General features: G+C 42.5%; 1 protein-coding gene across 3 annotated transcripts in view; it reads left to right on the forward strand.

Moving 5' to 3' along the window:
- Nucleotides 1-248: 248 nt before the first annotated feature.
- The window catches only part of LOC141002896 (dedicator of cytokinesis protein 9), an 89,158-nt gene continuing 63,564 nt past the window's right edge, over nucleotides 249-25,842 (forward strand). For all 3 annotated transcript variants that reach the window (XM_073474314.1, XM_073474313.1, XM_073474315.1), the window contains exon 1: nucleotides 249-649. In XM_073474314.1, the coding sequence (XP_073330415.1) occupies nucleotides 533-649 (117 nt within the window). In that variant the 5' untranslated portion in view covers nucleotides 249-532. The remainder of the gene's footprint in view (nucleotides 650-25,842) is intronic.

Raw genomic sequence — 25,842 nt, forward strand, 5'->3', positions numbered from 1 at the left:
ACCAGAGTTGTGATTTTTTGTGCTAATGGGAAAATATTGATTCAGTCAATGTCACTATAAATGGCTGCTGTCCAAAGTCCAGGCCCAGCAGCACACACACACACACACACACACACACACACACACACACACACACACACACAGCCAGGAGTGGGCTGGCCTTTAAGCCGGTAAGGGGCGGAGTGCGCCGAGGAGGCAAACAGATTATACACCTCCTGTCTGGCGCTGGACGGCCAATGAAACACTCCTCAAGAGGATATTTATCATGACAGCAATAAGTCCGATGGAAGAAGCCAAGGCGCCGGAATAATACAACACAACGTTTTCACTTTTAAAAGCGAAGAGTATGAGACGGAGAGGTGGGAGCGGATCAGCAGCAGCCACACCACAACATGACCCAGCTTCACACTCGTGGTGCGCACTAGTGGCAGGGTTTGGAGTCACGGATAAACCGGTGATGATCTTCCTCTAAACTTCGCTGTTTTTAACTCGTGGATTTGAGCGGTTCATTGATGCAAAGCGGTGCGCAACGATGGCTACTCCAGCGCACCCGGAGACCAGGAGGTTTACGCGGGGTCTGGGTAAACCTGGCACGGCGGCTGAACTCAGGCAGAGTGTCTCTGAGGTGGTGAGGACGTCCGTGCTGGTTGTAAGTACACACACACACACACCTAAAGTCCCCTATTTTCCTCTTCCTCCTCTTCCTCTTGAATACCACCTCGGTCAGTGCCATCAGTTCTGCCTGAACCTGCTTTTACGCACATTTTCAGCAAAAGTCAGCTGACTTTGGATCAGCTGGGTTGGAGCACATGTGGGCTGTCTGGGTGGAAAAACTACAGGTCAGATTATGAGTGCGTGACCGTGACGTACAAATGTGAGAAAGAAAGAGTGGTAGAGAGGGATTGGAGTGAATGAATGTGGCAGGAGGAGATAAATAAAGGAAGGGGAGATTTTGCAAATAACAAGATGGAGTTTTGCATATAAAGCACAATATAAAAACTAGGTTTTGCTTTAGTTTATGCAGAACATTTAATGCATGTGAGCATTGATAAATTGCCTCAAAGTTCATGAAGCCCATTCAGTTGCATCCTCACCCTGCTGACTTTGGATCAGCTGGGTGGAAGAAGCACATGTGGGCTTTCTAGGTGGGAAAGTAGGGAGTGAGTGGCCCTTACCTACAAATGTGAGAAAGAGAGAAGTCTCATTTACAGCACTTTACATTCACTTTGTAAACTTTATTAAAATGTCACAATGTTGGAGAAAAACATCACTTTTCGGCTCGTTCGTTCCATTTTTTCTAAATGTCTTGTTTCCTGGAGAGTCTGTAAAGAATCAGTGCTCCAGCAGATCAAGGTGTTTTGTACTTGGTGTCGATGAGGGCATCAGTTTCATGGGGATGCACTGAGATGACACCAAACCTCCTCACAAGGGAAAGCATGTGGCTTCAGTTTCATGCCTCGGACACATACAAAGTGTCCAGTGACGGTGACGTAATGCTGAATTTGACCGTCCACTTTGAAACATCTGGGCGACGAGGACCTGAGGAGTACACCTCCTCCTCGGTATCAGTTTTCCTCAGAGCTCAGGAGGAAAAAGGAGTCGGCCCCTTTGTTATGAGCTTGTTGGGTGTTTGGTGCTCCGTCTGATTGTTCCAGCTTTCCTGGAAGAAGTTGCTAGGTAACAGAAACGGACACCGTCCAGGCTCTCTGTCAGGGAAATGGAATCCTGAGTCAGGATCCCAGACATCCAACCACACCTTCGTATTATTTATTCATTCTCACTCTGGTGCACTGCCAGAGACGCCAGAGGGAGGAGAGCAGAAATGGATACAAGTATGCATGTTTGGAAATCAACTTGTTTAAGGAGGACTGAACTGACTCGCAGAAAGTCTGCATGGGACTTTTGTTTTTCGTGTTTGTATCAGCAGGCAGGCAGCAGTTCATTTGTTATTAAACTTATGGGCAGATATGTGCAGGGGCGGGTTTAGAAACTTTTGAATGTAGGGGAGGACCGGACTGGGGCAGAGTTTTAAAGAGGGGGGGCACATTTGTTCAGTGAGTAAGGATGTGTTAAGACTCACATATAAAAACAATGGTTCATTTATTCAGTCTAATAAATGCCAAGTAAACAACTTGTTATATGAAATAATGTGTTTCTAACTCCAAATAGCCTACAGCCATGGACAGATTATGAAAAAACAGGACACAGAGAAATAAAACACCACCTACCCGTCCAACACAGGAGCAAGACTTTAATCGTTCAGTGTGTTTTTGTAGTCATTTTGTGTCTTTTTGTGGATATAATGTCTTTTTTTTTAGTTGATGTGTGTCTTTTTCTGGTCATTTGGTGTCTTTTTGTCGTTGTTTGGTGTCGTTTTGTAGTTGTTTCGTATCCTTTTGTTGTTATTTTGTGTTTTTTTGTGGTCGCTTGGTGTCTTGTAGTAATTTTATATCTTAATGCAGTTGTTGGTGTTGTTTCGTAGTTGTTTTGTGTCTTTTTTATAGTCATTTTGTGTCTTTGTAGTTGTTCTGTAGTCATCATGTGTCTTTTATGTGTCTTTGTGGTCATTTTGTGCTTTTTTCACATGTCATTTTGTGTCTTTTTGTAGTTGGTGGTCAGTTTGGGTTTCTTCGTAGTCATTTGATCGTCTTTCCAAGCAGAAATATTCATACTCACTTCATACACAGGTTTTGGTCCAGAGGCCTTGACTGTATACCTGGCAGACCTGTTCAGTAATCCTTCCATGATACTAGTAATAACCCTCTGGCTCTTGTTAGGCGGGCACCAAGTGCACATATGTGAGCGCTGTGTTGTTGAGCTTGAGTGTTTGCTGAAGCTTTTCAGTGGGACAAGAATGTGACCGTACACAAGACGGCTGTCCACGCAGCCTATAATGAATTCCTCCATGAAACATGTAAATACCACAGCAGGAATAGAGGGATCTGTTCCAGGAACATAAAGAGGGAATTGTAGCAGTTATCACACATTCAGATTGTTATTTCAGCTTGAAATACACATTTTTATGTCCTATTGAAAACATATTGCTCCATTTCAGATGTAACATACAGCGTAGTACATAAAGTACATGCATAGTGGTCACAGCAGTTTCTCAACTCTGTTTTAGGGTCAAGTGCACGGTGCTGCTCTCTTCCTCTCCTAACAATTTGTGCATTTTTGTTAAGGCGCACTCTGGCCAGAGCTTCTTTGTTTATTGTTGAAGTGGAGAGCAGAGAGACTTGTAATAGGCCAGAGCCCTCAGCTGAGCCATCCCCCTGTTTCTCCACACTTCAGGCATGCTGAGAGCACGATTAGCTCCATGATGGCTGTCATCAGCTTTGAATTTGTAGTGCTGGTGATGCACTTGAAAACAACACAGGACACTGACTTTCCAGCTTTGCTTCATGTAGAATTGTGCAAGGAGTTTTGTTTAACCGTCTCAACAGCGTGTAAACAACGTTAAGGTATCAGCTGATGTGTATATAACAAATCAATGGCAGTTGGAAATGTTTATTGTGTGTATACAGTGTATGAAGCAGCTGGGGGGCAGTTGTGTAATTGTAATCAATAGTCCTAACTGCCCTGCTACCTAATGGTCATACACTCAGACCCTCAGTGTTCCTGCTCTGTACCAGACCCGAGGGAGCTGTACACCAGATGGGTGTCATTATGTAGGAGTGATACCATTAGCCGCCCATGGCCAGTACACACACGGATAGCTGACTCACCGTGCAACCCGAAGGGGAAAGTGTGCTGCAGAAATGAACATTAAAATGTTGACAACAGAGCACACGTGTTGCTGCTTGGCCTCGTTGTCAGGCATTAAACATCATGGAAAAAGTCCCATCTGAAAGCCAAATTGCTCTGACAAGCTTTCCCGTGTCTCTTGAGGGTCTTTGTGCTTGTCAAAATGGCAGATGGACAATTTAGATGCTTCTTAATCTGTTTGGCAGGTGGACAGCAGCTCTTGTCTTGTGGTTTCACCCAATTACACTTGTACATCTACATCAACAAGCTGAGTCCGCTCATCCTCCCTAGATGCATATAATCGGCCCCATTTCCCTTCTATTACAGTCTCTACTCCCTCTTCTTCCTGCATCACGTGACAGGCTACATTTTATAGCCTGTTTGCTCGAGTCAAGCAGTGATGAGCTCCTGCTGTAGAAGATGCAGTGTCACATAAGATGAGATCACCGCACAAACTGCGACCTCTCTTTCAGCTTTACATGCATAGGTGGAAATTAGGTGGGTGAACAGGGGGGTCCGGACCCCCTCGTCCTGGGAAAACAGAGATTTGTCCCCCTCAGTAACTTCTATCATTGAAAAACTTTATTTTTGTGAAATATAATAATATGTATTGAAAGCAGTCGTGCTAATGATGCTAAAACAATGTGCTTTTAAGGATTGGTTCCGATTCCATCACCGCTCTGATTGGTTGGTTTGGTCCACTGCCAATCAACCTGCATCCCCACAAACGTTAGCCCTCAGTACAAGTGTCTGTGGAGCGGTCTCTGGTGGGGGTGTTTGCTGACCATTGTAAGTAGCTTCCTTGCAAAAGCTAACTTAAAGGTGCAGTTTGTAAGATTTGGCCAACTGTGGAATTCATACTCCAAAAAAATAGGGGGCAGCATATTATCAGATTGACCACGAGCTGCTACTAACTCTAGCTTAGGACTGTATCTACTGGTGTTATGTTTTCAAATTTACAAAAGCTCTTCAGGTGTCCCCTTCAGGGATTGCCAGGAATTTTTTCTGAGATTGTGAAATATACACCTTTTTTCACATGATTAAATACACAACACCTGCACACCTCAGCTTTTTTTAACTGCCCAGGTTTGGACATTTCCTCATGATGTGGAAATCCCAGGAATACCTCAGATAGGTGTGTTCATTGTTTAAAGTCCCTGACACACACACACACACACACACATGCATCCGGGACTTTCTTCTCGACTTCCAGTTTTGACAGAACACGTTCCCTCTTTGATTGAGGTTAAATTCATGTCCTCTCATGCCACAAAGACAGACTTATTAGTCATGACACTAACCAAGTATGTGCTCAGAAGATTTCAAGATTCACCTTGTCGAGCCGAGATTTTGTTGTAAGTTTTGTAATCATGAATCATTTATCCTACGGATACCAAATTGCAAGAAAGCATCTCCTCCACTGTCTGTGTTCGGAGCAGACGCTGGTGGCTGTCACATATGCTGCAGTCTGAAGATTACAGGGCTGTCAGTGTTGTGTGAGGCCTAAGCAGCTTGACCTCCCTCTGTATACCTCTGTTTCTCGATCTGTCTGTCGGTCTGTCACTACAAGGCCTGATGGTATCAGACTAAAAGGGTGCGTAAGCTGCCTTTGTTACTGTGAGGGTAAATGGTACTCTACAAGAACAAACCTAGGGGGGTGGAGATGAGTTCTCTGGACGGGTCAATAATACATGAGGCTGCTCTAGTAACCAATGCACCCGTTAAGAGACTCCCTGTCTCCTGGACTGTGGACGAAACAAACCCAAACTTTGATACCATTTGCTACAAAAATCCTGAAAAAATATCAACTTTCCAGCGCCTCAGATGTCTTCAATATGTATAAACCATTGAGCTGTCTCACAGTTCAGAACATTGAGTAATAAAGCCTTGATCATGTTACATAACGACCAGCAGCCCTCATGCAGTTTGTCGAATGTTGACGAATGTTTTCCCCAAAATTAATTTCCTGAATAATGCGCCATGTACACTCAGCTGCCAGTTTATTAGTGCACACAACTAATGCAGGGTAATAAAACAGTCCTGAAATAAATCCTACCTTCATGAAGGTTATAGTATTCAGTTTTTGTTGAAAGGGTCAACTTGATGATCATTTTAGAGGCTGCAGTTCGTGTTGCTGTTGAACTGTATTGCATTATACTGACAGGTAAACTGCATAACAGCTGACAGGTGGATGGGGGAACCTGGCTTCAGTCCCGTCTTGGCATCTAAAGACACAAAAAGGAAAAGCAAGCAAGGTCCTCTGCTTCTCCACCTGTCAGCTGTTATATGCTGTAGTAATCATGCACTATTGCTTTTAAATATCTCCAAGTTAAAGGTGCACTATGTAGTTTTGGGGAAGAAATTTTAATCAGATGATAAAACCTTCTTCATTTCACTTCCACTTTGTTGATATTTGGCGGACCCTGCCATCTTTCTAGTTTCAAACAGTGTTCTGGGGACTTTGTTTTTCTCTGAGAACAGCTTGTTTATTCAGTGATGGAAAAAGAATCTCTGAGTTTATATTATTACCTCATTGATATTGTAAATATTAAAATTCTGAGTTTGAATTTCTTCTCCTAAACTACATAGTGCTCCATTAATGCTCTGAATGTGTGAAGGCTGCTTACAGAAACTGTAATGGAAACATTTAAACTCCACAAGACCCAGATATTAGCAGTGATGCATGGCTCTGCGGAAAGAAAGCTTCAAGGAAAAGTGAGAAATAAAACACGCCCATCAAACTCACTACAAAATGTGACTGCATGGGTTCGGGCATGGCTTTTGGCAGTTTGTGGTTATAATCTAAACCAGATTTGCCACTCAGAGCGGGAAGCTTGAGAGAATTCCTCTTCTGAGCAAACGAAGGTCGAGATAATACAGAGCACTTAACAAAGACTGAAATCCAGCCCTGACCGACCCTGGTTAGTGCATATCACTAAATACTGCAGCAGCAAAGCCAACTCAAATGATCCGATGGCCAGACAGACAGAATTTGTTCCAGTGCAAATGAAAACTGATTAAATATCAGGGACATGCATTGCACTCAGCTTATCTCTATCAGACAGCTGATAGGCAACCTCTCATTGTGCCAGAATTTATTTTAACCACATGTCAAAATAAGTGTTAAATTTGAAATTTGAGTCCCAAAAGTTGTTTTGAGGTCACATTGTGTGATTACTGTATTCAACAGTTTCCTGCCCCAATGTAGGAAATGGGGAAGTATTCAATGACCTTTTAACATCAACCACTAGTGTACAACGTAATCGGCCATCTATTGATTTCTGTTTCCAGGGATCCATGTCGATTTCATGGCTGTTCCATCATTGTCACGTTTCATATTGGCATTTCCATTACACAGATGCAGCTGTGCTTGAGCGACACAGTTGTTGTAGAAACCTCATTGCCACCATTGGCTAAGAAAGCCACAATCTTTCCATCCTGCCTGCCTGAACAGGAAGTGCCCATGACTTCCTGTCCTTCATCTCCTTGTGGGAGAGCCGAGGCCTGTCTTTTCCTAGATAGAGCAGGTTTCCTGTGGCTGTATTTTGGTCCGAGCAGAAGTTTTAGGCAGGGCTCGCTGTTAAACCGCCCACTCTGTCTGAGTGTTCTGCCTGATAGAGCAGAGAGCTGTTTTGTAGCACAGAGGAGGTTACCATAACAGAGAGGCAGCCTGCTCAAGAGCCTGGTCAGTGGGTGTTTTTCCTGTTAGCAAGTGCATGATCCTCTGGGACTTGTTTTACACTCAGAACATATACGTTCCTCTTATCCTACAGGAATCCAGCACTCATAATTTATAAGTTATAGAGTGTATTTCTACCCAACAGCGTCTTTTCTCCTCCCGAGGCTTGTTGCTGAGGTGAAGTTTGTTTTGAAGGCTGGAACGTTACCTCTGCGACTCTGACAGTTTGTTTAGTTTTCACGCTCCTTTATGGAGAATCATGTGGAAGAATCGAGCTGCTGGGTGGTCACTGTTATGTAAGACTAATCTAAATCCTTCCCTCATACATTTACAGGACAAATCAAACTTCCTCCAACTATACATCCTGCAGTGGAGCCATGACCGCAGCACATTATCATCAGCAGTTTAGCAGTCAAGTGGAGCATTGCTTTGCCTCCATCCTCGAGGCCATTAAGGTTGCTATTTTTGAGTCAGCACACACCTAAGTGCAGCTGTGGAGGATGTACTGAATCACAATTCCCGTTGCTTTCTTTTCCCTCTGTGATTATAATGTGGTTAATCCAGTTTGCCTTCCTCTGTAAACCGATAATGACTCTGGCATCATTGTCTATGATCTAATCAAGAACTAGATTTGAGTAAATGGAGCAAAGATTGAACTTCACATGTTGTGCAACAGACTGCAGAACAGGTCTTTGATTTCTTTTACCAGAATGTCATCCATCGGAGTCTTGACCTCACGACTATTGGAGGGAGTTTGCTACACAGATACTCACCTTCCCCCTCAGGCTGAATTGAAATAACTTTGGTGAGCCCTTAATTCATCTAGAATTATCATCAGGTCAAAAAAAAAAAAATCAGTTTGTGCCGCACCTATAGCCTATTTTGTGTTTTGTGCAATACTTTGCTTTTGCTTTGTTTGAAAGCCCTGTTAGTCTTGTTTATAGTGGTTGGACAGGTTATATCAAAGTCTTAAAGACTTAAAGAGTCATTCTGCCACCTGTACACAGATATCTTGAGAACAACCTTTTAAATGTAGACACAGTTTATTAGGGTCTGTTAGGGTCCATTAGCCCCTAACAGTCATGTGAATGGCGCCACTACAAACAGGTCTTTACATGGCCCGGCTCACACATGAGCAAATGAATGAGAGAAAATTATATCAAGTGTAGGTGGACACTGCTCTGCCTGCCACCACTGATTCATTAATTTTGCGAGGGGCCGCCCAGAGTATTAGCCAACGGGTGAAACTGATCAAGCCTAAAACTCCAAAGACTAAATCATTGCACTGCTCACGTGCACCGGCCTACAGATTAAGCTCATCGGATTAAGCCCTGAAAAGCACAACACTACTCCTGCCTGTAAACTGAACAACACATCCATGTTGGCTGCAGGAGAAATGTCTAGAAAGAGCAGACTAATGAGTATCACATTTCCTTTAAAGTCCTCGTGTGTTTTTTGTGAGGTGCACTTACTCTGCGAGCCTCCTTGATTTGTCTATAAAAGTAATGTTTCCCTCCCATCCGTCACTGAAACTGACCATTAGCTTGTAATTGTGGGAACACGGCTGTTACCATGACAGAAGAGATTGGAGGGTTGGCTGTATGCTGACACTCCTAACCTTGTCATTATTTTTTCCACCCGATGGATGGCATTTTTTTTTTAATCACTGCCAATTACAGGATTTGCCCTCTCTCCTGGGTGGGGGTTTCCTCTTTGGCCTGTCAAGCGTAAAGTTGACTTTATCCTTTGATGTATGCTACACTCCAGTGCTTTGAACCCTCTGAACTCTGATAACCTTGATAAACTTGTGTTATTTTTAGCCATGCCGGCAGTTTGATCTAGGAATGACCATGTCAGTCTGTTGGTACACCACTTTGGTCCAGAGTGAAATGGCTCAACAACTATTAGATGCATTGCTCTTTATCGCCATTGACGGTCCCTAGACGATGGATCCTAAAGACTTGGGTGATCCCTTGACTTTTCCTCTAGTTCCACCATGAGGTTGACATTTGTGGTTTTATTAGTGAAATGTCCCTTCAACTTCTGGATCGCTTGCCATTAAATTTGGTAAGAACATTCATTTCCACCTCAACTTTGGTGACCCCTTAACTTTTCATGTAACGCCTTCGGTCAGACTTTTAATTTGTCCAATACTCTGCTTTATGACCAAGCACCAATCCCATCAACTTTCACTGTAGGCAGATAACACTGTAACAGATACAAGCCATTGATATTATATAGTATAGCCTCACAGAGCCATTTAAATGAGCCATCTTGTCACAGAAACACAGTCATTCAGCATATCAACATATATTTCATAATTTTATGAACACATAATAGCCCTTTTTACACCTGTTTGTTTTAAACTACTCACTCCTCTTGTTACTGAGGCTACTCCTGGGATTTAGTGTCAAGCGAATTGCCCCTTCTCAGTAGGTTAATCTGCTTTGAACTTCATATCTCTCCCTCTGGCTGCTCTGACATCGCCTCGTTGTGGTCACTGACCTCCCATTCACACTGGCTACGGAGATCACACCGGGGCAGCGACTGTCGGATGTGGTGTAACACAGAGGCATGGATTAGCATACAATTAGCCTATACAAAAGCTAGTTTCCTGTGTTAAGATTTTGAGCTAAAGAGAATTTGTTAGTACAGAATACTGGCATGTTTTAGCATTCATAATTCAAGTATCACTTAAGGCAGAGGAGAGGCAAATAAAGATGTGTTTGAGGAAGTATTTATTTGTTTTGTATTGAGGATGGAGGGCTGCTGTGAAGTGTTTGGGGAACTACTTAAAATTCCGGTCTGACTGCTATCAGACTGCAGAGATGAAAGTGAAAGTTACTCCTGACGTTATCGTTCATCTGGGAATTCCCTGACAGTTACGGGCACTTATTTGAATCCACCCAAGGCACTAAAGCAGAGGCGGATAAATGCATCATTATGTGTGTAAATAGATAGAAGTCAGGCTCTTCAATGTGAAGTTAGTCCTTCCCTATGATGTTTCCCTCTTTCCCACAGTGCATGCTGTTAGCTTAATTAAACAGAGGCTAAAATCTCTGCGGTTCTCAGCGTTCATTCTTATGGCTTTGTGCACTGTGCAATATGTGGATGAGACCTGCCACAGCCAGAGGGGATAAACTCTAATGACTTTTCACCAAGCCGGCTGCATAGCTGGCATTCCTCGCTCTGACACACTGTAGGCCAGAGAGGGGACGAGGGGGAGGGGCACAACCTACAGGAGGCGGGCTGAGAACTGGGTGGTTTTGGAGGCACCTCACCTTTGGATTTTATCTGAACTTGGAAAGACAGATTACACAGGCTTCTCAGATGGTTGAAATGCATTCATGTTAATGTGGAAACCAGTGGTGGAAGAAATTCTCAGACCAGTTATTAAAGTATCAGTGCAACAATGTAAAAATGCTGTGTTGCAAGTAAACCCTCCCTTCAAAATCCAATGTAAAGGTGTTATTGATAACATTCAGCCAGTAAATGTGGCATTCCATCTCCTATCTACCATCACCGTGGTTGCTGAAACACTGGCAGAGCTGAGGCAGAAATACAGTGGGTGGTGCCTGCTCAGGCCTGTAAGAGCTGACCAATCAGAGCTGGGGGAGGGGGAGTTTTTTTTTTTAAAGAGACGGCAGCTGAAATGAAGCCTTCAGACAGAGAGGGTGAATAGTGGTGCTGCAGCAATGGACAGTATGAGAAAAAAAAAGTTTTTCTAAACATTAAAGCATGTAGATCAATAAAGTATGAACCTGAAAATGGGCATAATATGGGACTTTCAACCTCTTGAAAACTGTTACCAAAAAAATATTTTTGAGAAGTTGAGCGTCAACATCTACCTTTGAAACTGCTGAGCCTTTCACTGGGTAACTGGTTAATCTTATGCAATGTCATAATGTTAATGTCATAAGTGAAGTAGAAGTATAAAAGTGGTATGAAAAGTACTTCTCAATTGTAGTTAAGTAAAGTACTTGAGTAAATGTACTGTACCACTGCTGGAGACATTATGTGCAGTGCTTAGCACTTACAATACAAAGTTTAAACAAGCTATCTGATGTAAAATGAATCACGATGAGTTGCTGTGGTTGCCCATTCAAGAAAAATTTGCATGAAACGCTGAGCTTTTTTTTTTTAATCTTTGAATGCTGAAACAAGCCCATTGTGCACTCTCTGCCCACGATAAACAAATGAGTTCTGTTTAAAGTGACAAATTCACTGAGCTTTATGAAAAAAATTCCTTCGTCTGCTGATTTATTAGCTGACATTCAGAAAAATGAGAGGGAGGAAAACCGTAGAATAGCTTGAAGACATAAATGAAAGTCTTACACAGGAGGAAATTATGCGACCCTGGTAATCAGTGTTTGGTTTTTCTGTCAAATCCTGTGCATACAGTAGAGACAGAGCTCTCCTTGAGGCTTTGTTTTTGTTTGCTCCCTGTTTGTTTTCCAGGGACTTAGCGTTAGCAGGCAGGATTGTACTGAGTGAGCTTGCACTGTGCAGTGGCAGTGTCCCTCGCCTGGATGGACAAATAAAGTTAACTGTGTGGTGTTTATGGAGGAGCAGCGGTGTGGCTGTGTGCCTGAAGGCCTGCTTTTAATCACACTCGTATGTGATGGAGGGGAACAGTGTGATCCTGGACAGTGCACTGTTGACATTCAGCCACAAGTTGTGTTGTATGATGGGCCTAAAAGCAGATGCCCTGTGTGATGGTGAGCATTATAAACATGCAGTATCACATCCCACTTCTTCCCTGTGAACACCGCTGTGCAGATAAACAGCTCAGTATCTCGGACTTGGCTTAATCTCCTTCTAGTGCCTCAGTATTTAAAGGCCAACGACACCATCCCCCACTCATGGAGCAGTGTGTTGAATCTGCTACACCCTTCAGATTAGCCAAGATAACTTCTGTGTTTCTCAAAATATGACAGAGCTGTTTGTTCTTGTCTCGTAGAGTGGTGGTATTTGAAATTCCCTAAACATTTCACTCTCACGACAAACAAAAGTCGTGCACTGTTTTTGTACTTGGATTGATGGATTCGGATTTGATTCCCTTTCGTAGCTATCATCCATTTTTCCATTTCTTAACCAGCCCTTTGTCAAGTTTCTCACTTGAGACTCCAGAAATGTCAAATCCATCTTAGTTGCTATAGCAGCCACACTGCTCATTTTGGTATTAACCTGAAAATGCCGACAACAGAGACGGGATCAGCGGCAAATAATGAGCTTTCTTTGTCATGAGAGAGTTCTGCTGCACTTTGTGTGTTCCTGCATGAGGGGCTGACGGGGCTCCGCTGTTACTCGTGTAAAAAGTGGCCATGAGACAAAATAGGCAGTTCAGTCTAATATTGGATGTATCCTATAACATGTGTTTCCTCTATCAGGAAGGGTGGGGCCTTCTGAGAGGGGATGTCCGAGAACAGCTTGGTTAGCTTGGGGAGTGCCAACAAAGTGTAGCTCCAGGCGGTGTGCCATTCCTGGGTTTCCAAATAATTTCAATGCCACTGTGTGCGAGGCAATCAAAAACAACCACACAACTGATAAAGCACTGATTACTACTACGCAAACAAGTTTTGAACCTCATCTTTTTAGCAGGTTTGTGTATATCTTGTAGTGCTGCACAACATATTTCAGCGTCCTCTTGCAATGTGTGCATGTGCAATAGTCACAGTAAGGCAGATTAACTCACAAGATGTTATGCTACAACTTTTTTACTGCTTGACACCAAAGGAAAGCTCACACGGTTCTCATTTTCCATGACTAATCGACAAGAGAAGTTAGTCTGTTATTGAATCATTTCATCCGATTTAAGGGTTCTTGGAAACATGGGAGTTTGTTGCTTCTGAGGGACCTGCATTAATAAAATGCACTCACCTACAAAATCACCGCCGTCATTTTAGAATGATTGATTATTTCCAAAAAGAGCTATTTAAGTTGTTTGGTAGAAATTCCTGAATGTTTTCATGTCGCAAAATTTATTGCAGAAAAACAAATAAATTGCAAATGTCAGTTTTTTCAGCCATCATGCAGCTCTAATATCTTGTCATTCCAGGAATGTTAATGGTATCCAATAGGAGCTGGAAACATGGCTAAAATCCACTATTTTGTAGATGTAATTTTGTATTGCAACACTGATATGATGAAGATAATTCAAAAGCAGTTTGTAAATATAATAACAGATAGGAATGTCTATTTTTGGCTAATCCACCAAATGATGTCAGATCTTTTTGATCTGAAGATCATATTGACTTCCAACTTGTATATTATTGTCATATCGCCCAAATATACATCAAAGGTTCACACAGTTTGTATTATAAAACCTTTTAGCCTGTTATCATAGGATGACTAGATCTCAATTGTCTTAAACTACTTTAAACTACTTTGCAATTTGAAGATCCATTTTCCTTTAGCTGCACAATTCAATTTTGCCCTCTGGGCTCTGTGCAGTCACCATCATGGCTGACACCTTCTTGTAACAGTTTGCGGCCTCCCCGGGAGCTGCGTGGTGCAGTGTTACGGTTAAATCCACTGCCACCTTAGTGGTGGTGCAGGTGCACGGACATGCGTTCATCTCCTCCTCCTCCATACGCTGTTTCCCTTGATTGTCAGCAGCACTCAGTGAACTAGGCTCAAGAGGATTTCCACTGATTACAAACAAAGAGCCAACTGAGATTAGCTGATCCTTATAGGTTTCCAAACTCCTGCCCCCTGGCCCCCCATTATCCCCACCCCGTCTCTCTGCCACACGGTGCCTTCAAATTGCTCAGAAACCACAAAAAAACGTGTGGATTGTCTTGAAATATTATGTATTAAACCTTTAATTACCTTTGAATTGCCCCTCTGCTTTTATCACCAGTGTCTGTCTCTTATATTGTGCTCTCTATGACTCATCCTGTCTTTGGTTCCACTTTCACACTAAATCCAGTCTCCTGCTGTTTTGCAGTTTAGAGGCTGTTAAGACTAATCCCCCCTCTTGCTGTATCTCAGATTGTGTGCGCACCTCCCTCCCAGAATGCCCCACATTAGATGACAATAACTTCCTACTATTCTCCCTTTCTTCCCTCGCCTGACCCCCTCTACCATACATGCACATTATCTTGCTCCTGTGTGGCAACTGCTGCGAGGAAGCTGTTATTTAATCTGCTCAATCTAACAGGCTTTCATTGAGGGATATCTAAGTAAATCTTCGTACGAAGACTGTTGAGGATGTTATCCATTAGCTGCTCTAAAGAGAAAGCAATGCACCTGGATTAATGGTTAACTGCTGACTGCCCAGATTTTTTATTAGGACACACTTAATGTGTAATTCCACAGTTAATGACAGACAAGGACTTTGTTTGGTGATTTACTGTGGCAACTGATGCCTGCAATTACCGGTATATAAATTAATGTATAATATATCAGTGGCTCTAAATATTCTTATATTTCAGTAAGCAAATGGCATCAGCTTTCTTATGTAAGGCGCGGCACAATGCATTAAATCATTTGCAACATGCTGTAAATCGATTAATGTGTGCTGCCATAAAAATGCTTCACTTCTAAAGTACTTACTTAATGAAAACACAATTTTGTGTTTGATTTTGCACAGAAATCATGTTGAAATTATGAAGTTGGACCTCGGTAATATAACCAGTCCTGCTACTGCAGGAAATGTTTCATCAGTACCACACATGCTGATCCAAGGGTGTATGTTTCATTTTAACATTAGGGAGGGGGCATATATTCCCGGACAAAGATTTTTGTTAAAAAATATTAAAAAATAAACTAAGATTATCAACAAAATGTGAAGAAATAACAGTTTTGCTATAATCATGTTTATGCACATTGCAGAGATATACTGAAGCTAGCATGCTAACCAGCTAGCCTTTGCCCATCTCATTCCAAAGGCTTGGCACAAGCAATGTAAACAGCAACACTTCCATGCTCACAATTTGGACTGCTAACTGGATGGCTAGCTGCCCCCTATTTGTTTTGAGTATGAATTCGACAGGTGGCCATTTCTTAAATATTGCACCTTTTATGTGCTGGTCCTCCCTCAGAACATCTCTCATCAAGTCCTCAGCTATTTTCATGTTTTATTGTTACAAATATGAATGTCTTCTAAATATAAAGGGGGACCTGACCCTTCCATCCCACCAAATCTACACATATGGACTGATCTGTGCAAGTGCCGAGAGAAAACACACTGAGTGCTGTCAGTGAGCTGTTAAGTTACAGCCTTTAAAACCATGTTGAGGCTTCACTTGACTAACAGAGTGTAGCAGGCCAGTGTGGGCTTGTTTCAGGATCTCTCGACTCTCCGCTTCCTTGCTGCATGTCAGAGCCTGAACATGATGACAGCACTCCCCCACCAAAATATCCTTCACACCTGGCCACTGACCTGTCGAGTGTTGCTTAGACCAAATCACATGCCACAATAAGTGATGACAGCTTGTCATTGAGGTAACATGTTTTGTTTTTTACTTGATGGAAAACATGATACCTGGATGCTTTGGTTCCCTGTCTAAGCATAAAAAAAAAGTAGTTACACGTTTGGTTATTGCTCTATGTATCACAGTGTTATCACTTAGCATGTGTTGCCTGTGTTTGTGATTTGAGCAGGTTTTTAAGGCTGTGTAAATAGTGTTAGCAGTATGTGTCTTACTCACTCTTACCCCCTCCCTCTTCCAGTACAGTCCAGTTTGTAAATAGTCACCTCTTCTTCCTGTATGGCGAGTCTCGTGTTGGGAATGATTGTTTTCTCACTGAGCTGCTGGAAATGACACCCATGTGACAAACAATGGCTGCATTATACCCATAGTTAATCTGAGTGCAGGGAGTGTAATATCCCACAGTGGCAGTGTAGCCACTGGAGAAAGGACTGTCACTGCATAAATAGCCCATGATCATGCAATTTCTCGTTTGTTTTATGCTTTCATTCAACAATATCTTTTTCATGAAAATACAAATGAATTTGCTTGCTTACTTTGTGCAATACATGCTGTGTTTTACAATGTAGTATCATCCTGTGCCTGTAGGTGGCAGTAACAGCATTCATACTATTACCTCTGAGGAGTGCCTCTCAATGCTCTGTGTGTATGTGAGTCTATGTGTGTGCACACATGTGGGTAAACAGTACATGATTGGATCCGTCTGCCTTCTGCTGAAATGCGATAAGAAATTAAGTTATTTCTATAATTGATTTTATCTTTATTCCTCCCCTGTGGCTGTTATTTTGTGCTGTGCAGCAATTTACCATTGCAGGGTCACTATGTTGTTTTGGAGAAGAAATTCAAACTCAGAATTTTAATATTTACTAATGAGGTAATAACGCAAACTCAGAAATATTTTTTCCATAACTGAATAAACAAGCTGTTCTCAGAGGAAAATAAGGTCTCCAGAACACAGCTAAACTAGAAAGGTGGCAGGGTCCGCCAAATATAAACAGAGTTTGTTTATTCAGTTTATTCAGTCATAATAATGTCAGAGAGATGGTTTATTTACTTTGTTTAGACATAAAAAAAAAATCAGTCAATAAAGATCTTTCTCTTCTGATTCAGATTTCTTCCCCAAAACTACATAGTGCACCTTTAACCTTCTTAAGAAAAACAAAAAACTTTAAGTCATGGCAACTGCATTGTATTTACCAGAGGTAATTTTGAATTTACAACTTGATCAGTTTTGTGATACACTGAGTAAGCAGGAGGTTACTCTGTGGTGTGCATACTCAAGCCAAAACATAGTTGTCAGGGCTAAGAGGGTGAGTACAGGCCCCCTGGGGCTTGGCACCGATTCAGACCAACTCTGCTGGTGCTGCAGTAGGGACTGTAAAGAGGCATCGCTCTGTTAGTAGCATCTATTAATGATAAACTGAACCCACTGCAGCAACTTCACCGCAGATCTACAAGAGCAGCATGCTGCCTAGGAACACAGAGTGCATGCTGTATGTGTGTGTTCATACTTTTAATTTGTGCCTGTGTCTTTTGTGCAACATATACTTATTCTGCGCCTGGTGGCCCCACTACAAAGAAAAGGAAGCGGTACCCCTCAGGAAAATGGGTCATTTTCTTCTCCTGGGATAAATAAACCATCCCAAAATACCAAGTGAAAGGAAGAGGATGTGGCCCCTGTTGTATTTGGTTTGTACCATTTTGAGAGGGACAGGATAACCTGGAGTCAACTTCAGGTCAGAGAGAGACTTAAACTTAAGTCTCTCCCTTCTCGTTATCCATGCAGTGTTGTAAGAAGAGCTCACAAGTCATTCTTGAGTAAAAGTAAAAGATATCATGTTAAAATAATACTTGGTAAAAGTTGTGCTTGAGTTAAAGTCTTCAAGTATCTGATATTAAATGTGCTTAGTTACATTCCATCACTGAATCCATTCGAAGCAACTCATCCAGTAGACCTTCACAGCTCCACGCTGCTGGTATTGACCATGTTGACTCACTCATCTGTTTCACACATCCTGTTCCAGCTATGACAAATCAAAATGTCTGCTGTCAAAAAGATCAGACTATTCAGACAGTGATATGAATCCACTCTGTTCTCTGCTGTATCATCATGTGTCAGGTATTTCAGGGATGTAATGTAAACTCTCCATCTAAAATGTGAAGCATTTGGCTTCCTGAAATTCCAGGCCTATCTTTGTAGCCCACCCACATGTATAAACTCTAGAGCAGTGCCCACAAAACTTTGCTGAACTAATTCAGATTTTTAGTCCAGGAAGCAGTACACATTTTAAAAAAAAACCTCTCCTGGGTTAATAGCGCTCTTGGCTTTGTGCGCCCTCAATAAAATTTGACTTCTTCCATTTGTGTTGTTGAACTTTAGAGGAGGTCAGCGTTACTCTGACAAAATATCCACAAAAAGTCCCAAGTGTTGAGGAGTTTTGATTGCGTCTGAAGGACAGTGGGCATCAGGAGGCGGCTTTGTTATGACAGGGTTCACACACACACATCAGCAGGAAACAGCCACTTCCTTTTCTGAGTCCCTGGAGTGTTCCAGCTGGGAGCCAGCCTGTTTTATCTGCCCTCTACTGCTGGATATGTGGGTGATGTCACTGTGGTCCACCACACTGTGGCCTCTCTCTGGACAAACACACACACAAAACACACACTTCTCCCTGCAGAGCGCCCCACAGCAGACCCTGGGCATGGAAACATGGCCAGCTGCGGACTTGACCTTCATCCTGGAGAGGCTCCTCAGATGAGATGCCAGCTCCTCCTAAACTCCCCTCTGCTCCTCTGAGCCACGCGGGGACATTTCCGTCTTTGTTGTGTGTAAGATTGTCCACTCCTTAGTGTGAAAGGGGAAACTAAAGTTGACCCTTCTCCGTCCACATGTGCTGGCTTTGATGTTGTTGCTTTGGCTCCACCCGCCACTTGCAGCTAACAGCTTGAAATTCTTGTATTAGTGCAAGTGTTGTTATTTTGGGGGTTATAGCAGGCCGGTGATGGTGTCCATATGCAGCAGATGTTGTGACTGTGGCCAGTGACTGAAGGTAAAGATGAGAGATGGCTGTTAAGTTTGCTGGTTTCTGACAAGTGAAATCAGACCATCTAATCTGACGTCACTGCCCTAGACCATATTCACACAGCTGCCATTTTCCTCTGATGTCACGCTCAGGGTGGGAAGCCCAAATGCTTGGATAACGTTATGCTGCTGTGTTCCGAGTTTCAAGTTGTATAAACGTAGGGAATCTGACAAATCATTAGCATTTCACAGCTTCCCAAGTGATCAGCGACTGAAAAGATGATTAATAGTGAAAATCTGGAGTGACATGAAATATGGCCAGATGTCCTGTCAGATTTTCACCACCCATTTTCTTTTCAGTTGCTGGCCAATAAGAAAGCAGGCAAATGACAAGAACTTGCCAGATTTCCTACGTCCTCATATACCCATGATAAGGACTCTGATTGTCTACTTTAACAACCCCTAAGATAGGAGTGGGTGAGTATTTAAGATGTAAACACTAAGCAAAATTCTCAGTTATACAGTCCATCACGGGGGTCATACTTAACACTTTGCCAAGAAGTGGAGCCCACTGGGAGAGAGTGGAGCCTCGGTGTGACAACAGCAGCATTAATCCGTGCAGCTCCACTCACCCAGCAGTGTTTCAGCCCGGCTCTTATCTCCTCTGCAGCTGCTGCAGATTTGTGCAGAGTTGCGCAGCCGAGCTTCCACATCCCACTGAGGATGTTCACACTCGAACATCCACAGATAGACCCACGCTGTGCCTCAGCACACTTTATTAACCCCCACCAACACCACCATTCTCACCGTGGGCTTGCCTGGAGCTCCAACTCAAGATTTAGTGAGGCTGACACAGTCCAACTGTGTACTGCTGGAGGCTACAGAACCACTTCATTTGTCAGCTACAGACATGCACAGTATAGATTAACTCAGGCAGGCAGTAATATATGCTATATCATATTGATTATGCCGAGGCAGTGTATGTGTCACAGTCAACTTGAAACTGAAAAAAGGTAAAGGGTATTTTTTTCTCTCCTGGAGCGTTTGTTGTGAAGAGGCCTGTTGTTGCAGACAGTGTGCTGGACATGAGGGCAGCAGAGAGAAAGTCTGCTACACTTAATGACTCAGCACTGCTCTGTCTGACCTTAATAATTTATCACCAGGGGAATAGACAGTGCAGGTAAGCCTGTTGCAGAATATAGTACACAAATTCTGCACTCAAGCAAACATAAGGGGGAACAAAACCATCTATCTGTTGGCATCATCGTGCCTTTTTTCTTCATAGATAGTTTCCATGGGGAGTAACCCTAGATGTGGGACAACAGGTCTGTCAGAACATAGTCGTAACATGGTAAGATGATCCAGCAGGACGCTTCCTAATCAAACATTTGGTGGGTTGCAGAGCTGCCTTTGCCACTGCAGAATTTGAGCTTTTTACAGACTGCCCCACCCTCATTCAGCCCTTGTGATTGGTTAAAACGGGTCTCCTCACCATTCAAATAAACAGCTGTAGCTCCTCATGGGCATTCCACTTACAATTTAATTTATGGCCCAAAGTCATGGATTGCATATTTCCCTAAGAGGGCTTAATTTTTATTGGATAGTCAGGAAAAAAAATCTTGAGCTCAGCATGCTTTTGTTGTTGCATTTGGCAGAATTTCCCCTCAACCAGCTGTTTTTACATAAGCTTGATATTTGTGTGCTTTAATTGGGATACATGCAAATAACAATCCATATAGTTTGCAAAACGTATACAATAGAAGCCATATTTGAGGTGTCATTGCTGAACATACAGACCCCTCTGTCTCTCTTTGTCAGTGGTTCCTGTCTGTATCTCTAATGTCTGAATCAAATAAAGGCAGATAAGTAGCTACCGGTCTATGCCACCCTAGAGCATACAGCCAACGAGTGACTGTGAAGACAAGTGCCCCACTCTCTCTTCTTTCTCCTCTCTCCTGAGCCACATACATGCCAGCCCCCTGATGATGGATGCATCATGTAGCAAATACAATTTCAAATCCAGTAATATATTGTTTACATATCAGTTTTAAAAGCCCTAAACGTGAAAATTATGCAAGTTTATGCAGTTTTATGCATTTTGCTCTTTGAATAGGCTGTTTTCCACATAAGCAGTTGTTTTTCTTACTATTTTATATGCACAAAGTTAGTGTCAATAAGGAAATAAAGAACTTTAATGAGTTTTTGCCCCCGTTACTCTCAGGCAGGGGTATTTCGAGGACACAAAATGGCATTCTTTTGCCAGGCGCCTGAATATTTCCTTAGAAAAACATGTGTTCAGTGTTAATTTTCAGTGATAATGTTATCTAATTTGAACTTGGACCATGTAAGACTATATGATGTGGACCCATTGTGTTTTCTAGCTAATAGGGGCAGTTACAGGTCATGTGCAGGCTTATTTTTGCATTAAAAATGTAGGCAAGAAGAAAGAAAAATAAGTAATTAATTGTGTTAAACTCCTACTTACAGAGCTTCTGACAGCTTGGGGAAAAAATGGCTTATAACCTTTCAAAAGAGCCAAGCCAATCAAAAGACAAAAAAAACATGATAAAACCAGTGTTGCAAACTTGAATCATATATTTGCAGATATTGTCAGAGCCTCGTCACCTTGTTGACATGTCCTTACATGCAAAAGAAGAATCCGTGTCCTCAGGGCCAAAGATTTATGATCACCAGCTGTGACACTTCAAAGTCCGCTTGTAGTCGTCCATCATTGTCCATTTTGTCTCTCTCCTGTTTGAGTTTGTACCCACTTAGCGATAACTGGCAGCTGGTTATGAATCTTACTGCTACATGCTACAGCTGACAACAGAAAATAGATTTATGTCCATGTTATAAACATTTGCAGCAAAAGTATAATCTGCACTCAGTGTCCAAAAAAAGAAAGTGAAAGAAAATCTGTGTCGCTTCTCATCTGCATAGCCTCAGAAAGAGGATTTATGACTTTGCAGTTTTACCAGTTTTACACCAGATTGCTTCTTGTTATTCTATATAGTAAGCCTTTAAATCCCCCTCGGCAGTGACAGAGGGATGGAGGCTGGATCTGAGGAGTGAGAGAGGGGATAAACCAAAGACGAGCTGTATTTCCTAACAGATCAATGGGCATAATCAAAGCCTTGTCCCTCTTTTCCTCCCTCCAGTATCCAGACGCTCTTCCTTTTTCTCTCTCTTCATACTGAATCCCCTCGTCTACGGGCTCAGCTGCTTTCTCCGCCGTACGTGTCATCATCGTACACTCGAATGTAGTTCAGTGTGTCAAGCACCACTGAAATATTAACACAGGAGCAGGCGGGAATGCGTGCAAGCATTTATGGCTTAGTGCACCATCATGATGTAAGGGAGCACTTTATCCAGATGTGCACGTGTGTGTGTTAATGTGTTTGCATGTGTGTCAGCACCTTTTAATGTTCCTTGAAGAAAGGTGAAAGTTGCTCACATGAATGACCTTTAAAAAGGAAGTGTCCAGACATATGCAACATGTCTTCTAACAGAATTAAGCCCAATGGAGTCTGGCACAGCTGCTGCTGCTGGTGGTGGTTATGGTAGTGGTGGTGGTGGTGGTGGTGGGACTTGCTGTATGTCAGTAGCTGCAGCATGTGCGTGCCACTGTGACAAGCAGGAATTTTTTTTGACAATTCCCATGGAGGTCTTAAGGGGTCTTTGAGTGTGCGACTTGCAGCTGCAGGAAGGGAAGAGACAGAGATAAATAAACCAAGATGAACACTGCCCTGTTTCCTTGTCTTCCCCCCCTTTTTCCTCATAATCAGAGGGTGAAACATGGGCAGGATGTCTTTTACTCAGTTGTAACGCACAGCTGGATTTATATGTTAGGATATGTAAAAAAGTAAGTCTTTGTAAATGCGGGAGCAACGCATTTTAACAGTGACCTGTAGAAAGACAAACTGTAGAGGCAGGAAAGTGATTTTTCCAGCTGCTTTATGCAACATATTCGCTGCTTTCCTGCTTTTATCTTTTGTCTTCCTGATCGCAGTCCTGAGACATTTTAATCAAAGGCCATGCTGCTGGCAGATGAATCATTCATTCCCTGGCATTTTAAAAGCCTGCGTATGATGAAATTTTGTCGTTCCACTCCCACTGTATCTGTGTACTTGGCAGAGCGTCCAGCTTGTGAGCAAGCAGCAGCTAATCTTTTGTCGAAAAAAAAAACAAACTCTATTTGATGTCTTGGCCTAAAAGGTTTAAATCCTCCCATGTCCTTGGTGTGTTTTGTAAACATTCTCTGAAGCGCTCATTTTATTTCGATAAACATGTGGTAACTTTTTTGTTGATGATGTATTTAAAGGATTGTTCTCTGTGTTACATTTTCTACTCATATGTTATTCTTATTGCTACATAGGCTGCATATAACATGCCATCCTGTCAAAGTGATTCATCCACTTGTTTTGCCATTGGCTCTGTTTTCTCAACTGAACTAAAAAGGCATTCAGCCATATTGCTATTCGCCTGACCATGGATTCAGCCTCTCCCTCTGGATATAAGACTGCATTTAGTGTAACCCATTTATTCCACAATTATTCATCCGGCTCCCAAAAGGAGTCTCATTTTGTGGAGTGGAAATTAAAGGGGATTAAATCAATGCGTAGTCAAATCTGCAGAATGCAAATGTGGAAATGAAAAGAAGAAGAAAGGAAAGAATTTTTGGAAATGCTCAGAGTGGCTCAGAGGAGAATGAGCGAGTGACTTGGTAAGTGAGACGGATGCAAAGCTTGCGTTGCACCGAAGCTCAGCATTGGTTGGAGCTGCAGCAGAGCTCGCACAGCATCCTTCATCCCCCCATCCCTCGTTCTCTGCTCACTCTCTCGCTCACTCACTCACTCACTCACTGTATCTCGTCTGCTGACTGAGGTATTCCTACGAGCACAGACTGGGGCAGCGAGGAATTTCAGTGAGGCTCTCCTCTGTGTGTGCATAAATTTACTCTCCAGTCGTCCTCCTCTCTGGATCCTTTTAGCCTGGATAACGGCGCTCTCTCCTCGGGTCAGAAGCTGTGGATTTGCAGGTCAGAGTCAGATCATGGACCAGGGAGGAGCAGGGGACGGACACGGAAACTGGGTCACTGGCAGGTTCTCCTGACTGATGCCTGTGTGGACCTGGAGGAATGGGGTGCACCACCAGCACGGTTGTGTTTGATGGGCTGCGTACTGTCTTAGAGAGGAACTGTAGTGGCTACATCTGTAAGGGAGCAGCTGAGCCCATTGGGCCGTCTGAGGCTGAGCGAGCGCTGAGTCGGAGAGAGTCGCGCGTGTTGCCAACACCGAGAGTACTTAAGGTGTGTGTGTCTGTGTGTGTGTGTGTGTGTGTATATGTGTGTGCAGACACAATACATATTTTACTGGGATGTTCATTACATTCAAGTTTACAAAACTATATATATCTCTATATATTAGAGCTGAAATGAGCATTTATATTGATAAATTAATGTTATTTTACAACATTTTATTATAATTTTTAATATGAAATCAATTAATTGTTATTTTTCTATAAAATATCAGAAAGTAGAGCCTATCACAAATACGCAGAGCCCAAAGTAACGTCTTTTAAATGTCTGGTTTTCTTCGAGCTTCAGTCCAAATCCCAAAAATTATCAGTTTTCTTAAATACAAAAGCAGCAAATCTTATTTTAGGAAGCAGGTTGAGCGCTTATTCACAAATACATTATCAAAATCTTTGACCGTTTTTTTTTTTTTGTCCAACCACTATTCAATTAATGGGCTGATTGTTTTAGCCGTTAACTACACATTATCAAAAAGCAGCTGTAAGACCCCTTCTGCATTTAGGGGGTCATTCAGCCATCTCATTGTGCTGCTGTCAAAAAAAAGTATTGATGAGATGAATTAATACAATAGGTAATGGCAAATTACATTAAACAGAGAAACGCAGCATGTCCTCACATTTGAGAAGCTGGAACCAGCAAATGTTTGCTTGATAAATTAATAATCCAAATTGTTTTGGTTCATTTTCTGTTTATTGACTCATCAGTTCCTTGTTACAGCACAAGCACACAGTATATGCAGCACATTCTGTGTATGGAAGGCTGTCTTTACATGACTAAAAAACATGATTAGTCTCATAGAGTTGCTTCTAAGTGGGTCGTTTACTTTGACATGTTTGCAAATTATTTATGCTGCATAATTCAGTCCCTGATTTTTTTTTTCTGTTAAGACAGCAACATGCAGGACATGAACATGATGAATGATTCAGATGGTAATATGTAATATTTTTTCTGTCCATGAAACACAAAACTACACCTGCTGATTTCCTTTCATTGGTAATTGTGCCTTTCATATTTGACAAATCACAGATGCAAGTGCAGCAGTAATCACCATCATCCTCATTCAGCCTTGTGAATATTTATTCATGAGTGTTAACGGTACAAAATGTAGGGCAGTGGGAGGGCTGGATCTTGCCTCTCACTAAGCGCTGCATGGGTTAAAGCCTCTGTGGGCCGGGATGTTGGGTGAGGGAGGTTGAGGGGGGGCACAGTGAGCTCTGTGTCTGCTGGAAATCAATCACCGCTCTTCATCTGGGAACCAGCGGGCTTGGCAGGGCTTCTGCCGCTCCGTACCAGCTTGTCTTGCCCTTCGTGTTAGTGTTTACTTACTACTGTGTGTGTGTGATGTCTCCTTCCCCTCTGTCCCTGGTTCATCAGATTCACAGCAGAGAGCTGAGATAGTGACAGTGGCTCCGGCTGAGTGCAGGGAATTAGGTCAAGGGCACGGTTGCTTCTCTTGGCTCAGGGATGGTCTTATCATCCAGACGGGGTCAATTAATCCTCTGTCAGCATTTAGCAGTCTTACAAATCAATAGTTAAATGTGTGCAAGGGATGTGGTTTGCTTAACACATTTTTGTCAGAGTGCAACTGTAAGGAGCTTTGAAACCGGCAAAAGGCAGTATAAGGTCATCAGTCGAGGTAAAAATGAAA

Source organism: Pagrus major, chromosome 9 (assembly GCF_040436345.1).
Source record: "Pagrus major chromosome 9, Pma_NU_1.0".
NCBI classification, from domain to species: Eukaryota; Metazoa; Chordata; class Actinopteri; order Spariformes; family Sparidae; genus Pagrus; species Pagrus major.